Source organism: Bombus fervidus, chromosome 14 (genome assembly GCF_041682495.2).
Source record: "Bombus fervidus isolate BK054 chromosome 14, iyBomFerv1, whole genome shotgun sequence".
Classification (NCBI taxonomy): Eukaryota; Metazoa; Arthropoda; class Insecta; order Hymenoptera; family Apidae; genus Bombus; species Bombus fervidus.
Genome location: NC_091530.1, coordinates 4083275 through 4098877, shown reverse-complemented (window position 1 = coordinate 4098877; position 15603 = coordinate 4083275). Strand labels below are relative to the sequence as shown.

Genomic DNA, 15603 nt, shown 5'->3' with positions numbered 1-15603 from the left:
TACTCCTCCCTTTATATCCACAAAATTCTTCTTACGAATCAATCTTTCACTTTCTTTCACCTGTTTCTTCTACAAGTTTTCAAGAATAAAGATTTTTCCGTGATAATCAATTCGATTCCTTCGATATTTGGCAGCAGCTTATTCAATACATTTTCACGATGATTTCTCATCATCGTATGATTGTATTTTCCAGAACGAATCGATGATTAGGCGGTCTCTGACATTATTTAAGAATTTATTCTGTACTTTAGGCATCTCCTCGAAACACGAGTATCGCATCCACCAAAAATAGAAGTCCCTCGGCGATGCTGATACAGCCTTTAGCGAGTCCAGTATCGCGGAAAGAACCGCGATAAACCGAATTTGAGAAGTGGTCAAGGATCAAAGCACCGGCAATGACGAACAGGATGAAACCGGCCGCTGAGTAAAACATGTCCTGCAAGTTAAGACTCTTGTAAGTTATATAGCTTTTTATAATTTACACGAAATACTGGTTGCTTTTTACCATTGACATCATTTTATCTATTAACCTGTTAACTGAGACATCTCTTAACAAGATATTTTGCAACGCAATGTCGTTCATACGATGTTTTGTACGAAATATATCTCTGACGCAATATCGTTCACGTGATGCTTCATAGGGAATATCTTGTATTTTTGTTTTTCAATGTTTACAACTGAATGTCGCATATCAGGCATTGTAACATAGTATTACATATAATACCATGCTTTGAATTATTTTATATAATTTGGAAATATAAAATCATTTGCTTATAAAACATTTCGTACATTTAACATGGCTAACCACTTTCACATTCACAAACATAGTGTCTTATAAATTTGTTAGTGTCTTATAAAGTAAGGCCAAAATATCTAACGTTTGAATGAAAAGAAGAGAATGCGAGAGATCTCGATGAAGGCTCGCATGAACGATATTGCATTGAAAAATAGAAAAGCCCAAAAGAGATACAGATCTGACGCGAAGGGATTAAATAAAAATTCGAACAACGAACTAATTCATTGTTTGCGGGTGAACAGATTAACCCACTATTCGTGCCTGTGACATATTAATAAAATTGATGACGGAAGAGTTATGGAAAACTTAACGGTATATCTAACTATGTTGCGCTGATATTTTATGATTTCGATGAAAAACGTAGAGAAAATCAGAATGAATACATTAATAAAAGTTTGAAGCACAATGCACAATGTACAATTTGTACATATAGAGTAGTTTGTCTTGGAAATTCTTGTCAATGCGGAGGACTAGTATAAGGCTTATTAAACGTTACTTACTAGACGTCGATCCATGCCACATCCCATAATAATTCCAAAGAATACACCAGCCAGGATAATTAAATATCCACCGAAAGTGCCCACCGTGATCATCGCACTGTTTCGGCCACCATCACTGAAAGAGTGATAATGCAACCCTATGAGGATGCATACCATTACCTGAAAATGATATAAAAGAACATATACGATTTATAAAAGCGTTAAATATATATTTAAAGTGTTAAAAATAAAGCAAAGGAATAATGCACACAAAGAAACTATATAGTAAATATAATCAAAAGTTATCTCAAGTACTAGGTGCTTAATTAAATATCTCTAAACTGTTGTATGAGTCACTATCGCGAATAATCAGATTTTAATTCGAGTGCTACTCAACCTAGCATCTCGATCATAATTAATCGTACCTAATTTGAAGCAAGACTATACCTGTTGAGAATGCCAATGAAAAATCGTTTGCTTCTTTAAATTCTGATGGTAGGTACATGCTTTAAAGTATCATTGTTATTAAGATACTGCCCTCAATGAAATATCCCTAGAATCTAGAACTTTAATAATTCTTGAATATTTAAAATACAAAAGTAACGATAGAAGATAAAAAAAGATATAGCGCAGAGACTAAAGCGTTACAGGATCAGAGTTTTCGAATTCCTGTTCAAGCTGTGCTATTCGTAAACAATGTTAGGGAACAGAGTCAGAATATAAAAGGCGCGGGTTATAAGCAGTTCTGTTAAAGGAGGGAGTAGTGATAAGTATACGAAAGTGGGCCAACGAAACAAGTGCATCCGACTCCATAAATAACCCATTAGAATCCAACGATCGGGTTCCGCTTAGGAGAGACGATTCTATTTCAAGGGTATAAGTTTTGAAAGGAGACATACGTATATACGTATAATGATAAGTGGGAAAGTGGGCCAAACTGACAAAGTGCATCGACTCCATCGATACCACCATAAGTAGTAACTCATTAGGATTCAACGACCGTATTCTATTTCGTTTTAAATAGAAGTCGATTCTATTACAGAGATGTAAATTTTCAACAGAAATCCACTCGATGGCGATCCATGTACGAACTTGGAAGCATTCTGCCGTCATTCGTAATGTTACATTCATGGCGTATTATGAGTCCTGTCCACTTCATCGTGTTGTATTGTTAATTAATTAGATAACATTACGTCATACATTCAGTTTTTGGTATTAGATGTGACACGAATTTCTGACAATTATTTGTCTTTTTTTTTTTTTTTTTTTTTTGATATAATAATAGCACTGGTCTTTGTTCCCTGAAAAATCTGAATTCGGTATTTGCGAATACATCATAGATGTTTATCCGATGTAATCGGTTTGATAATGTATTGAGAGAATAGTTATAGTATTGAGAGAGTAGTTGGTTTGAAGAGATAAAACGTGTAATAATCTTTTGTAATAATCAATAAAAAAAAAAAGGAAATACGGTCTGTTAGCATATTTGAGATGATCGAATAGCAGAATTACAAATTTGTTATTTCTCGCTACGATATCTTTATATTTTTTTCAATAAGGTAGCAATGTTTTTAAGAAAACGCACTGTCAATATTTACTTGAATTTCTTAAATCATTTTAATGTACTTGTTCCTTCATTTTCGTATCCTCTCAATCTATTTTAATTTCTGGGTCTGTAATTCGATAATACTCGATATTTTACTATGTTTTATATTAAATCATCAAATCCTTAATGATGCAAATTTTCTGAGAAACCACAGACTAAGTCAACCTGATTCTTTCGATTCTAATTAAACGCACCTGCTCAATATAGTTGAAATATCAAAAATAGAAACAAGATATACATATATAAGAAAAGATGATCAACATTATAGAGAGAATTTAAGCGAGATAAAAAAAGCTTGATTATCAAAACCACTAGGAAAATTTACGCAATACATAGCATAGCATGCATATCTGAGGAATTGTAACGGGTACTTCAATAGTGATTGACTTCCGGCTCAAGGTACGATCATAGAACACGAAGAGAATTTCGCATACAGTATCTAATCACAAGCTATTATGTCATTCTCCATTCTGCTAAACCTGCTCTGCTATACCAAAGAAACGAGTGTCTAGAAATCTCTAGGAGATTTGAACGTTTATTGTTGATTTTTGAGAGACCTAAAAAAGCACGAAGTGGAAACCAACAATTTAAGAGAAGTTATCTTCGGATGCAACTAAAAAAAATTCACAATAAAAATAACCTCACCGTAGATGTAAACGAGTCAAGGAGAATAATACATTGAAGATAAGAATAGTTCTTTTACGATGTAACAGAGACCCATGTAAATACTGACAAATTTTAGTTTTAGATGATATAGTGCTAGATAGGCTTCCAAGTTTACTGATCGTGGATTTTTTTTATTTTTCTTGTTGATATTTGAATATTAATGGAGAGTACGATAATCTTAATTTTAGTAGTTAGATAATACGATTTTTGTGTTTGGTAATTATCGCTATACTTACCAATTGTAACAGTTTGATGATAGTCATCTTATTGAACGCCATTCTGACTTATCTGTAAAAGAGCAGCATCATTTCAGAATTTAAGTAAATAATGTTGTGCAGTTTCTTTAGTTATAAGATGATACTTATGTAACCTTTGTTTTTAATTTCAAAGTTACTTTGAAATTGATAGTATACGACTATACGAAAGTTTCGACAGCTTGCTTCTTTCTTGAATAAAATGTACATAATACGTGCGAAATTATAAGCTAGCTATGATAGTAATTATTGTACTTCTATGGTAAAATTATAAGAAGCCAAAGTTATAGTAAATTAACCATGATATATCGATGGTTTACACACTTACTACTAATGTTCACAGATTATTATTATTTCGAATATTTTTAATCAAGAAATCAGTGAATCGTCTCTTTTCCCCTTGATCAATCGTCATCTGCAATTATTCTCGAATTATCGAAATCAGTTTCAGACCAAACGAAACAAACAAAAGAAACACGATGTAACGTAATCGCGATATTCCTCGTAATAAAATCAATCTTCTGATAAATAACGCGGATGTGTATACATCTGATAAACATAATATTTAAACGAATAAAAAAACGTTTAATAATTTTATAAGTTCTCAACTATGCTAGGTATTAAATTTCGTCGATCGTTTCATATCTCTAATAGCAAAATGATTACTCACGAGAATCGAAATCAATTGCTCATTCATCTCATGAATCACGTAGCAAGCTATAATACGTTCGAATAAAAAAAGAGCAGACATTTGCACGACACATTCTCTAATGTCACCTGATAAGCTTCTAGAATATAGACGGTAAACAATTGCCCGTTACTCTGACGCATCCCGTTCGTGCAAATTGAATAGCAAATGCGAAGGCTCTACGAAACTTATATCTACGCGTTTATGCTGTTTCCTGAATAGATTTGCGTGTCTGTGATGCATATTATTAGCATTTTAATTTCATGTTTTGATAAACAACGATGTTTTGTTGCTTCAAAAGTTGATGATTAAGTTATCGTGTAATAGTCTTCGATTGCTTTTAACAGTTATGTGTGTACATAGCAATATGAATTTTAAAACGGAAGATTTAGACTTTCACCAAAATATATTTCGAAATGATTTGTTTCGTACATTTGCACGTAGTTGGGTCAGAGAAACGGACGGTCATTTATGGTAACCAAGTTCTTCCAAAAATGGACAGAAAGAAAACTGGCAGAAACGTTAACACCTGATTCGAATAATTAGATCATTATCAAACGATTCACAGTACAAAAACGATTGAGGAGAGACTAGAACATTTAACTGCATCTCAACCTTAATGAATACGTATGGTAATATGTTCTAGTGTTTGAAAATACGAAGATTCCTCTCTTGAAGCCAAACTGTATTCGCAATTTCTTAAATTACAGACTTTAAGGCATATTTTATGCCACTTTCTTTCTGAATCTCTCGAATGGCTTTCCAGAGGATTATATTTGTAAAAACAAGTACGTTTATATTTATAGAAACTCTAGGTAAATTTAAAAGCCCAAACACGATTTTATCGGCTTCTTAAGTATAAGTTTAAAATATCGAGAATGAACGTAGAAAGATATTTATGAGTTTAGTCGTCTGGCACGAAGTTTGACAGAGAACTCGGTTTATCAAACACTCGAATGCTGTTCTTAGTATCTCCATTTATTAAAACAACGAAAGCTGAGAGGTCTATAAAATCTTTAAAGAATTTAATTTGCAAATTTTTTTCGTTAAAAGGATACAAGCGAAACAGGAAACGGATGCGCATTGCATGAAACATTCAGTGCTGAAAAGAAAGTCGCACTTTCACTCGTACTGTCATCGGTCTGAAAACCTTGACTCGATTCTTTGACGTTATTTCTTTTAGCAATTTCCTTCTCGAAAGATTATTTATTTTTTATCTTACCGTTTATTGCTTTAAGATCGATTTTCATAAGTCTGATTTTATAAATCCTTAAGGATTCGGTTTCGTAAATCTTTCAACACCGTCGTTCGATATGTTTGAAAAGTATATATTTTATCAATTTAAAGCTATTGCGAGGAAGTTATCTCGATGCGTTTCCTTTGGAATAGCGAAGAAGAAAAAATGCAAATCAGTTTGTTTAAAATATTTTCACATTCGCGTTTTTACACTCTTTCGTACGAAATTTATCATTCGATGGATGAGCGAAGCTAATACTATCACGTTTAAAATAATTATGATTCATTCAGACCCTGATAAAATTTAATCTTATTGATTTTTTCTAACTTGACAGATTTCTTTCGTTCGTTCATTTCAAAGATATCAAAATTCCTAATAGAATCTCACGCGTTGAAATAAACAATAATTGAAATGTGCATTTAATTTCACTTAAATAAATACTCTGTTTCGTTGAAGAAACTAAAACAATTGATATTTCTTTTAATCATATCCGCGTCCATCGCTAATAAACCAAAACTAAATTAAATATTCATTTAAAATATAAGAAGTTTAAAACGTTGCATACATTACCGAAACATTACATCCTAACTTAAATGTTTTAATTAATTTTTAAGTAGTTAGGAAACTGTTACCTCGAACATTTTTAAGTTGAATATCTGCTTCTCTAAAACGTTTAAAGTATAGAACGTTTTCATTTAAGTTGATTGTGCAAAAGAACCTTACTTAAACATCCTTGCGTAAACAACCTTACATAAATCGAAGAAAGCGGCATTCTCTCTAAATGAACCGCCACTTGTAAAACATAAGTATATAATTATCCTATGCTCAAGAAAGACATATATACAAACACTAAAGTAATTCATAAAAAAGTTCAAGATGAAAGTGAATCGAGTTTACATTATTCAACGAAGAGAATTTTTATTTATCACATAGGAAACAGGAACATATTCCTAATTAATTAACATCGGTTATTACTCTACTTTGTCGTAATGAATTATTAATGCTGTTTTGCTTTCAACACTTCTCTTATCACGTTATAAACCCTCTGTCAATTCTCTGTCAGAATTTTTTTAGTTAATTCAATTTACGTTCATATAAGAAAAGGTGCAAAAAGTTATGATAAAATTATATTAATATCACGCTTGTTATCGATCGATTGTTTATTAAATCAAAGTGATATTTTTCTCAATAATTTAATTCGTTTCGTTCATTAAAAATTCACTACTTATTGTTGCTTTCAATTCGTTGAAAATATCGTAGAAAACCTGATCGAAATTGATCCACTTTGTTATATCTTGTTGAAAACAAACTTACTTCGAAATTTAGATTCAAAGATTCAACTTGATCGGACGTGAATGTTCACGAGACGAGAGTTCGGCAAAGACTAAACGCTGAAGACCGATCACGAATCGTGAGGAGCAACGTTGATCAACAATTTTTCTACCGGACTGAAATCAGTGACTGTGACTGAACGTGTCTACGTTTACACGATCTCTTACATACGCACACTGCGTGTAGTGTAACCTCGGCTTCGCTAACGTCGCATCGTGTTTTCCTTGTAGTAATATAGTGTCTCTCAATTACTCTTTCGTTTATTTTCTCTTGCAACGAGACAGAGATTGCTCGGGAACTCTACAAAAATAAGCAATTTCTAGCGAACGATTAGTAAAGAAATTATCTCTGTCGGTTATTTTGCGTTCTAAATTTTATTCATAAATTATAGTACAAGTGCAATAGTAGTTAGCAAAAGATTTGTAAATAGAGATATAATCGCTGATGATCTTGATCAGAAATAATATACTCGGAATATGACACACAGAACATGAACATCTATATCTACTCTTTAAAATCAATCTTCTAATTTGTTTGTGTAATTACCAATTAATTAGTCGAACAAGCATATTATTTTAAACTGTTCGAACTTAAAACTTCGAAGTACATCGAATCTCGTTTCAAATTCTAAATTACAGGAACTTCGAGTGTAATTTCTATGATCTCGAGAATCATACAGAAATAAAAAAATACAGAAATAAAAGAAATAAGAAGAAAAATCGTAGAGAAAGTCTGTGTGAACGTAAACAATACTTTATAGTAAAATTAAATTTTCCATAATCCCATCTCACCACCGCTAGTAACAATCTTTTTGTAAATACTTGCGTTCCTTTTTTTGCAAATAGCGATAAATGTTTAAAATAAATAAAAAAATTTGATCGAGTAAATTTAAACTAAGAAATTTAATACTTTTTATATCGTTGATATAAAATTGAGTTAAGTTGAGAATCAGGTTGAAAAATTGAGAAGCACTGGAAACGCGATCACGTTCATTCAAGTCAATGGTCAGGCGTTGGTTTTCATGAAAGAGAATATACATATGTATGTATGTATATCGAGCTTTATTTAACCTTGTTAGGTATATCTTTATAACCATTTGGTACGCCTTACTTTGGATATTAAATTAATACTGTGTACTTAATTACGATGTTGTATTTTTTACTATTTATCTATTAGTAACACACATTTTATTTCTATCTCTAAACACTGTTAGTTGTTAACGTTATTTCAAGCCTCTGATTCATTTTTCGCTAATATATACGTCAGCAATGTTATTATCAATTATCACGCATGATTCATATCATTATTAATTTTATCAGCCACGATGATACATTTTCATCAGTTTAGAGGAATTATTACTCAAATAAAAGCAAATTTTAATCAAACCATAATTAAAGTTAATCTTTCCATTTAGTCTCGAAATTAAGCGCAAATGTAAGAAACAATTGTAATCTTTGAATTATTCCTTCAAGCTTCAAAGCACAATAGAATAAAATGTAGACATTTGGACAAACTATCGTTCGTGTCCGAGCCTAATTTTTTCATAATTACAATTTCCACGAATTTTTTCATAAATCTTCTCCAAGAAGATGATAAAGAAATTTCAAAAACGTTATAAGAACAGTTATCGCATCGATTTGTATCGTATATATGTAGTAGACCTTCCTTAAATGTTCAAACCACGCCTTTCGTTGACTCTTACGTCACTTCTTAACCCTCTTGAATGACATCATGTCGCTGATTACGCCTACAGCGTCATACAGTATTTCTCACACGCGAAGCATCGTAAAATTCGCATTGGAGGAATTTACAATGGCAAATTATGAGAGCGCACAAGCTACGTCACGTTCTTTAATACATATCATCCAAGAGCAAAAGAAACAACGTCACTACCATACGAGAATTCGAGTCGAAATGCGTGGATCGTCGACCATTTCCTGTTTTCGTATTTTCTTTTTCTATTATCAGAATCTTTCACGCTGATCTTTTTTCTATCCGTTCTCCCGTTACCTTGACTTCGATCTTTTACCGAACGCATCGTAACAAAACACAATTTTATCGTTCGTTTTCCTTTCCTTATTCCGATTACGAGAATACAATTTCTGGGTTATGTTGAAATTCTAGTTCACGAGAAACTGCATCGTAGTAACTTTAATGTAAAATATAGTGTGAAATCGTATTTAGTGGAAATATCTAATATAGTTCGATAAAAGTGAATACTTCTAAATCCAGATATAAAATGTTATCTCTTCTAAGAAACGATATTCTTAGTATACTTCGATACATGTTGGTATATAATATATAAAATGGATTCGAGCGTGACAAATTTTCCTATTTCATCTTGGTTTTTATTTCTGTGATAATGGGTGAGAAACTAACTTAAACTTAAATTAACTTGTGTTTGTACGATATATGTGACAGTTTTCACATGACTGAATGATGATGAATGACGTTACGTATATTTTAAAAATAATGTTTCTACTGAGCTGTGCGCAATGAAGACCGAGTCCTTTAAATTATACATGTCATAGAAGCAAACGTTAATATTAAAGCTACATATGTCTCTTAGACATGATTCATTTTTCTTATTCTATGGTTATTAAATGATGTAATTATTTTTCGTACTTGAAAAGAATTGAAGTTCTTAGTTTAAGTTTATTCAAACAGAATATTTATTCCATTCTGGAAAATTTTAAAATGCGAATGCGTATAAAATTATATGAGAGGTTATCTTTTATTTTAAACGTGAAATTAAAGAGAAGGCATTCACCTTTACAAAATAAATTGTTACTGTTTTACGATACAAATTTCATTGAATTTTCAAGACTTTCATCGATATAAAAGAATATGAATATAAAGCATAATCGAATGTAATTTATAAGATCGTTCTAAATGGTAGATAAACATTCGATTGTCCTTAGGTTTAATATTTTCATTCGTGTGGTACTAAATATATATTTATGTAGCCCTATAATAAGATGGGAAATTTATTTTGTACCTTGATTGTAGCTTCATACTGTATCTTGTCTGTACCACTAAACAAATCACTAGCATTCTGCGCCCTCTCTGATATAACGTGGTAATCTTCATAGTTATCGATGAAAAAGTTACCAGATTTTAAATTTCTTAAAATTTTCTGATATTTGCACAAGGTACTTCACGTTTCGAAAACAACGGATACATTGTATCCTACGCAGTTGTAATAGAATTTAAGACGAAAGATTACATGACGTGAATTACTTGAAATTCATGCAATGGTTGATTCATTTGTCTTCTTTGTTTGAGGTAATTATACCAATCGACGAAGCAGCAGTAAAAAATAACATCCTCTTCATCTATACTCTACAAGTCATAATAAATTGTTTATATTACAATTTCTATAATTTCTCATCTTCATCAAGTAATATATAACAAATATATAACAAATAAATAGTAGAAATTCGTTATTTTATAACAACCACGATCACAAATTGACTAAAAGCAGAAATTAGTTTAAAATTGCGTTTCGAATACAGACCGAATTGTGTACAAAGTCAGTGGTTTCGAATAAAGCGATATTATCGACAGTAAGAAAGTGATCGACGATATACCGAAAGTTGGTTTCATAGATGGCGGAAGAATTAAATCGCAGATAAGATATATATCGTTGTCTTTGATTCGGGCAAAGATCATATAAAACAGACAAAATAAAAATAAAATAATTCCTAGACATTACGTTTGGTAAAACATTAATGATATCAAAATTAGAAGTAAGAATAATAATTTACATTTGATCTTTGTTCTATTATTTCGTGATACATAGGAACGAAAAATTTGTTGGAATATTCCGTTGCTTACCAATGTCTTCGATTCTTTTAAAGAAGGAAGTGTATCTAACGTAGCAATTGGTACCAGCTTGCCAGGTGTTTCATGGTTCATTGTTTCATGTCCTTCATCTTGTCTACTAAGACCTTGTATCGCATCGGTGCCCATCTCACAGTCAGTATACTGAAAATCACTAACTCCATTTTGTTTTCTTATCTGAGGATAGTTAAAAATAGTTATCGAAAAACCAAAGTAACTTACCAAATGTTACACATTATGAAAATTAGTACGTCGTAACTGTTTTTAATTATGATTTGAATTACGAACTGTTCTAATTAAAAAATTAAACTAAATTCGATGGAAATTCGAACGTACCCATTGATAATAATCTATCAAAATCCAACCTTGTATAAGGTAGATGCTCATACAGAAAATCGATATCAAGCACATGATGAAGTTGTGAATAAAAATTGGGTGTACCAACAGTTCGTCGTCGTTGATTTTAGTTAGATCGAGATACCAATCTGCGTGCTTCATTTCGACTATTCCGATTATAAACATTAAGGAAGCTGCTACAAAGCATCCAATGAGAACCTACATTTGTATTATTATTTATTATTATTGTTATCCTTTATCAATGATAAATTATATATTATTAATTATATATTATTATATAATCAATGATAAACACACTTTGTTTATTGTATAAATATAATGCTGGATCAAACAACGCTACAGACAATACATAAAAATGTAACATTACTAACGATTTTTGGATTTCTCCTGAAAATATCTGTGAAAATCCATATAACTGCGAATGTTAGGCTCGCAAGCATGCACAATGGATAGATTAAAAAAATTATATTTGTCTCTTCAGGCAAATAGGGTACGGACTCGTCTTCTTTTCGACGTTGCCTGTTTACATAATGATGGATGTGATGGAAGAGTATCAACTCAAGACCGATAATCTATACAAATTTCCTATAATTATAAAGATATTTAAAGTCACGATCGAAGTATTTATGACACTATGATCCTTAAGAAAAGACGCGTGTTTTCGAGGCTCGATCGAATTCGCAGGAAAAATTAGAACAAACGTAACGAAACACCAAAACACAACGAAACTCTATCTTATCTTCGAATCGTGTAAAATTGCAACACGAAAAAGAGGAGAAAGAAAAGAAGTAGAATGAAACCAAGCGCTGACACGCAACTTTTTCACGACACAAGTTGACGCGTGTCAAGATCTTGTTTCCGATTGCGTAACAATAACAATAAAAAAAAAAAAAAAAAAAGGACGACGGTAACCCTCGTTGATATCGTTGAATCATACTCGCGACATTTCGCTACGTAAGAGTCACACTATGAAATTAGGTCACACGGTTAGGATCGACTGCGTGTATTCACGCGTGTGCCTTCGATTCGCACTTCCTGCTTGTAACTAGACACTCTTGACTCTAAACAGAGATTTAAGTAATATGCAGCTTGCGATAATATACGATTGAATAGCGAAATTGAATACGGGCACGAGCCAAGTTAATCAAAGGGGGAGAAGAAGATTGACTCGAGTCATCGGGCAATATTTGTGTTATTGGGAGAAAGGCGATTGCATTTCGCAAATATTTTTGCATTCTTAAACCGTGTCGTTCTAGCCGAGTTTTTGTGACACTCTTTCACGCTGCCTTGCGAATTATAATATCTTTCGCGAACTAGATAAAACGGGGCTACTCGTGTCGGTGAAAACACTATGGTTCTAGCTTTCGCGTAATAATAGGTTGTATAGCCTATGAAATTAACAATATCCGTGTCTATATATATATACTGTACGTATATTTTATAACAAATAGATTAGTTGTTCCAAAAGTTATTTTCGTTTTATAAGGAAATAATACATGCACAATATTTCTTACGATCATACATAATTCGATAAAATAATATCAAATAAAAAACGTACCTCTATTGTTTCCTCATACAACGCAAGGAAGTTTTGATACAACCTAATATTTAGATTGTTTCATAATACTATCGTACGTCGAGACGTATCGTAAGACGATTAAAATTAAGGGAGAGATTGTATTAGTAGAACGAACTTACAAATTGAAAAAGATGCAAGCCAGCATGAACCACGTGAGAAAGATTTCTATTTCGTACAAATTTCGTTTTGTTCCTATGATAAATACTAGCGATTTTTGCCATTTCACGAAGTTTCTCCACAGTGTCAGCTTCGTTCATGATTTTATCGGATATTTTTTTTGGAAATGCAGATAATAAGACGGAGACCGTTCCCTCTGTAACCACGGCCTTTACGCATTCAGACGTCAAGCAATTTTAAACACAGCATTAGCGAACATATTAATAGCCTGCTACATTCATTAACTGCCTACATATTAATAGCTTGCTACATTCATTGACTACATATTAATATGCTATATTATTATTCGATGCTATATTCATTTTGTAATTGGATAGAAAAAAAAAATCAATCTATTATAGATAACATAGCAATAAATATTTCAATATTGGAATAAAGAAAATTTTCTCAATATTTAATAATAGGAAATATCGTTTAATAAAAATTAAAAAGATAGAATGGATATTTTCTTCCAAAGGGGACAGAAAAATAGAATGAAAATAGCAATAATATATTTATCTCGTATTGGAACTACAGGTAAATGTTTCTGGTCCTGGACCAATTTCTTGAATATTTATCTTGTCCTTTTTCGGTCACATTTCTATAAATGTGTGAAAATACTAATAAGTTTCCAGATTATTCAGTCTTATCTTCTGTATTCGTACAATAAAACGTTGTTTGTTCGTTTTATGTACACGCTATTGTTATCCTCGTATTACATATTATCGCTAAAAAAAAAAAGGCACGTTCTTATCTTCTTAAACAAATATTGATATATCATTCTATTTTTATTTTTACCTTTAATCATGTTTCTACACACGAAGCGCTTCTTATTTCTTCATATAAATGGGTCACATTTAGTTATGAAAAGAACAAATAATATCTACTGCTAACAAGTTTATTCACCGTTTTACAAAGCTGCTTTAATATTTTCCTATTAAAAGCGAGATTAAATCAATGAGTATAGAGAGACTATCAGATTCCATTCAAAGTAAAGGAGTAACTGTACTTTACAACCGAACATATTCATGCTCATGAATGGATAATGGTGACACAGAAACGGTATCTAACACCATTCAATCTTCCCTTATATTCAATCTTCACATCTCACATAGTTTCGACAATAAATCCATTCAAATTCCATGGCATGTCTGTTTTAATTAGAGACATTGGAAGATCCCAGAGTCAAGTTGGGTTTTTTAGACGGCTGCTATATTGTTCTCTTTACACTGAAATAGTATTTCTCGTGACAAATTCAACAGCATACGACAATAGTTTCATTGTTTTTATTATAATACGTTTTACGATAGATTTAGTATTCCACCTGCTAGGTACAAGAAAATATCGAAATACACCTGACACCACCTCAGACATCACCGATATGAATTCCATCGCTCCTAATACTAATCACCCTGGAACACTGCAAACAAGATTATTTTTGCTAGAGATCATTTTGTCTCTTAAAACTTCACGCGTCCTAATTATTTCTCTTTCTATCGATAGTTCCATTTTTCATAATCCCTTTCCCTCCACCGCCTGTCTAAATGGATCGCCGTAGCGATCACAGATTCCTAGAGGTTTGAATCATCTTTTAGAAATTTTCCAAGCAGCCACGGCTGTAGCGCGATATTTCGAAAGAGCCGAGACGATTAACGGGCGAACGAGAGCGGCGACGAAAAACGAAGTGCGACGATAGCCCTTTACGAACTGATTCCAGGCAGAAATACTTTCCATAATGAAAGCGAACGCCTCATACCGCTTGGTAATAGGCGCACAGTCCATTCGAGTGTGCAGGTTGCGTAATGTCTGCGCGGACAGAAATTCCAGAACGAAGTCCTTTTTCTTCCTCAAAGCGAGATCGAGAAGGAAGAATCTTCGAGGAATCGAAAACTTGCGCGATTCCTGGAACGATTAAGAATAGATTTAATTGCTATTAGAGGATATTATACCGCGCTTTGGGTTTTCCCATTACGATGAATGGAAATTTTGCTTTTGATTATTGCGCTTGATAGGGTGAAAGTGGAATAGACCGTGGGGTTGCAGCTTACGAAAGGATTATCGTCTAAAGAAGATTCTATCGTCGAAATTCTTTCGTACGATTCGACCGATATTATCAGTTAGCTAGTTATTAATTTACAAAAATATCAAGTCAGCTGATTATTTTGTTTGTTTGATTTGTCATCGTTTTAATATGCATTCTTTTTTTTTCTGCAAACAAGACTTATATTGTTTGCTAAATGATCGAGTTCAATATCTCGTACGAGTATACAATTCCCTAACAAATACGTATATCTGTAAATAAGAATTCAATAAAAAATTATACTATTAACAAACGTGATAAGATTTTAGATACCTTGTTCTACAAATACGTAAATTTTTCATTTAATCGCAGTACAAACTGACGAACATCTATATTCGTTGCTTGTTTTACATCGTGCTGTAACGGTGAATTACAAAGGAAATGAGAATCTTTACGCAATCCTTATAATTTATCGTACACGCTTAGCTATAATGAAAAAAACCGTATATTTTTCTTTGCGGCACGATTAACCTCCATCAACAGCTAGGGTAAGAACGCGTAAATATACCGTACTTGTGGCTCATCAATGG

The 15603-nt window shown here is 32.3% G+C and overlaps 2 protein-coding genes across 2 annotated transcripts in view; one reads left to right on the top strand and one right to left on the bottom strand.

Moving 5' to 3' along the window:
- Positions 1–2: 2 nt before the first annotated feature.
- Positions 3–7192, bottom strand: LOC139994235 (uncharacterized). Its single transcript, XM_072016689.1, has 4 exons — positions 7041–7192; positions 3784–3835; positions 1297–1455; positions 3–436 (listed from the first exon to the last, which is right to left on the bottom strand). The coding sequence occupies exons 2-4, from the start codon at positions 3823–3825 to the stop codon at positions 248–250; spliced, it is 390 nt and encodes a 129-aa protein (XP_071872790.1). The 5' UTR covers positions 3826–3835; positions 7041–7192; the 3' UTR covers positions 3–247.
- LOC139994227 (uncharacterized) overlaps positions 317–15603 on the top strand; it is an 88893-nt gene continuing 73606 nt past the window's right edge. The window contains exon 1 of the mRNA XM_072016678.1: positions 317–454. The gene's annotated coding sequence lies outside the window, so the exon portion shown is untranslated. The remainder of the gene's footprint in view (positions 455–15603) is intronic.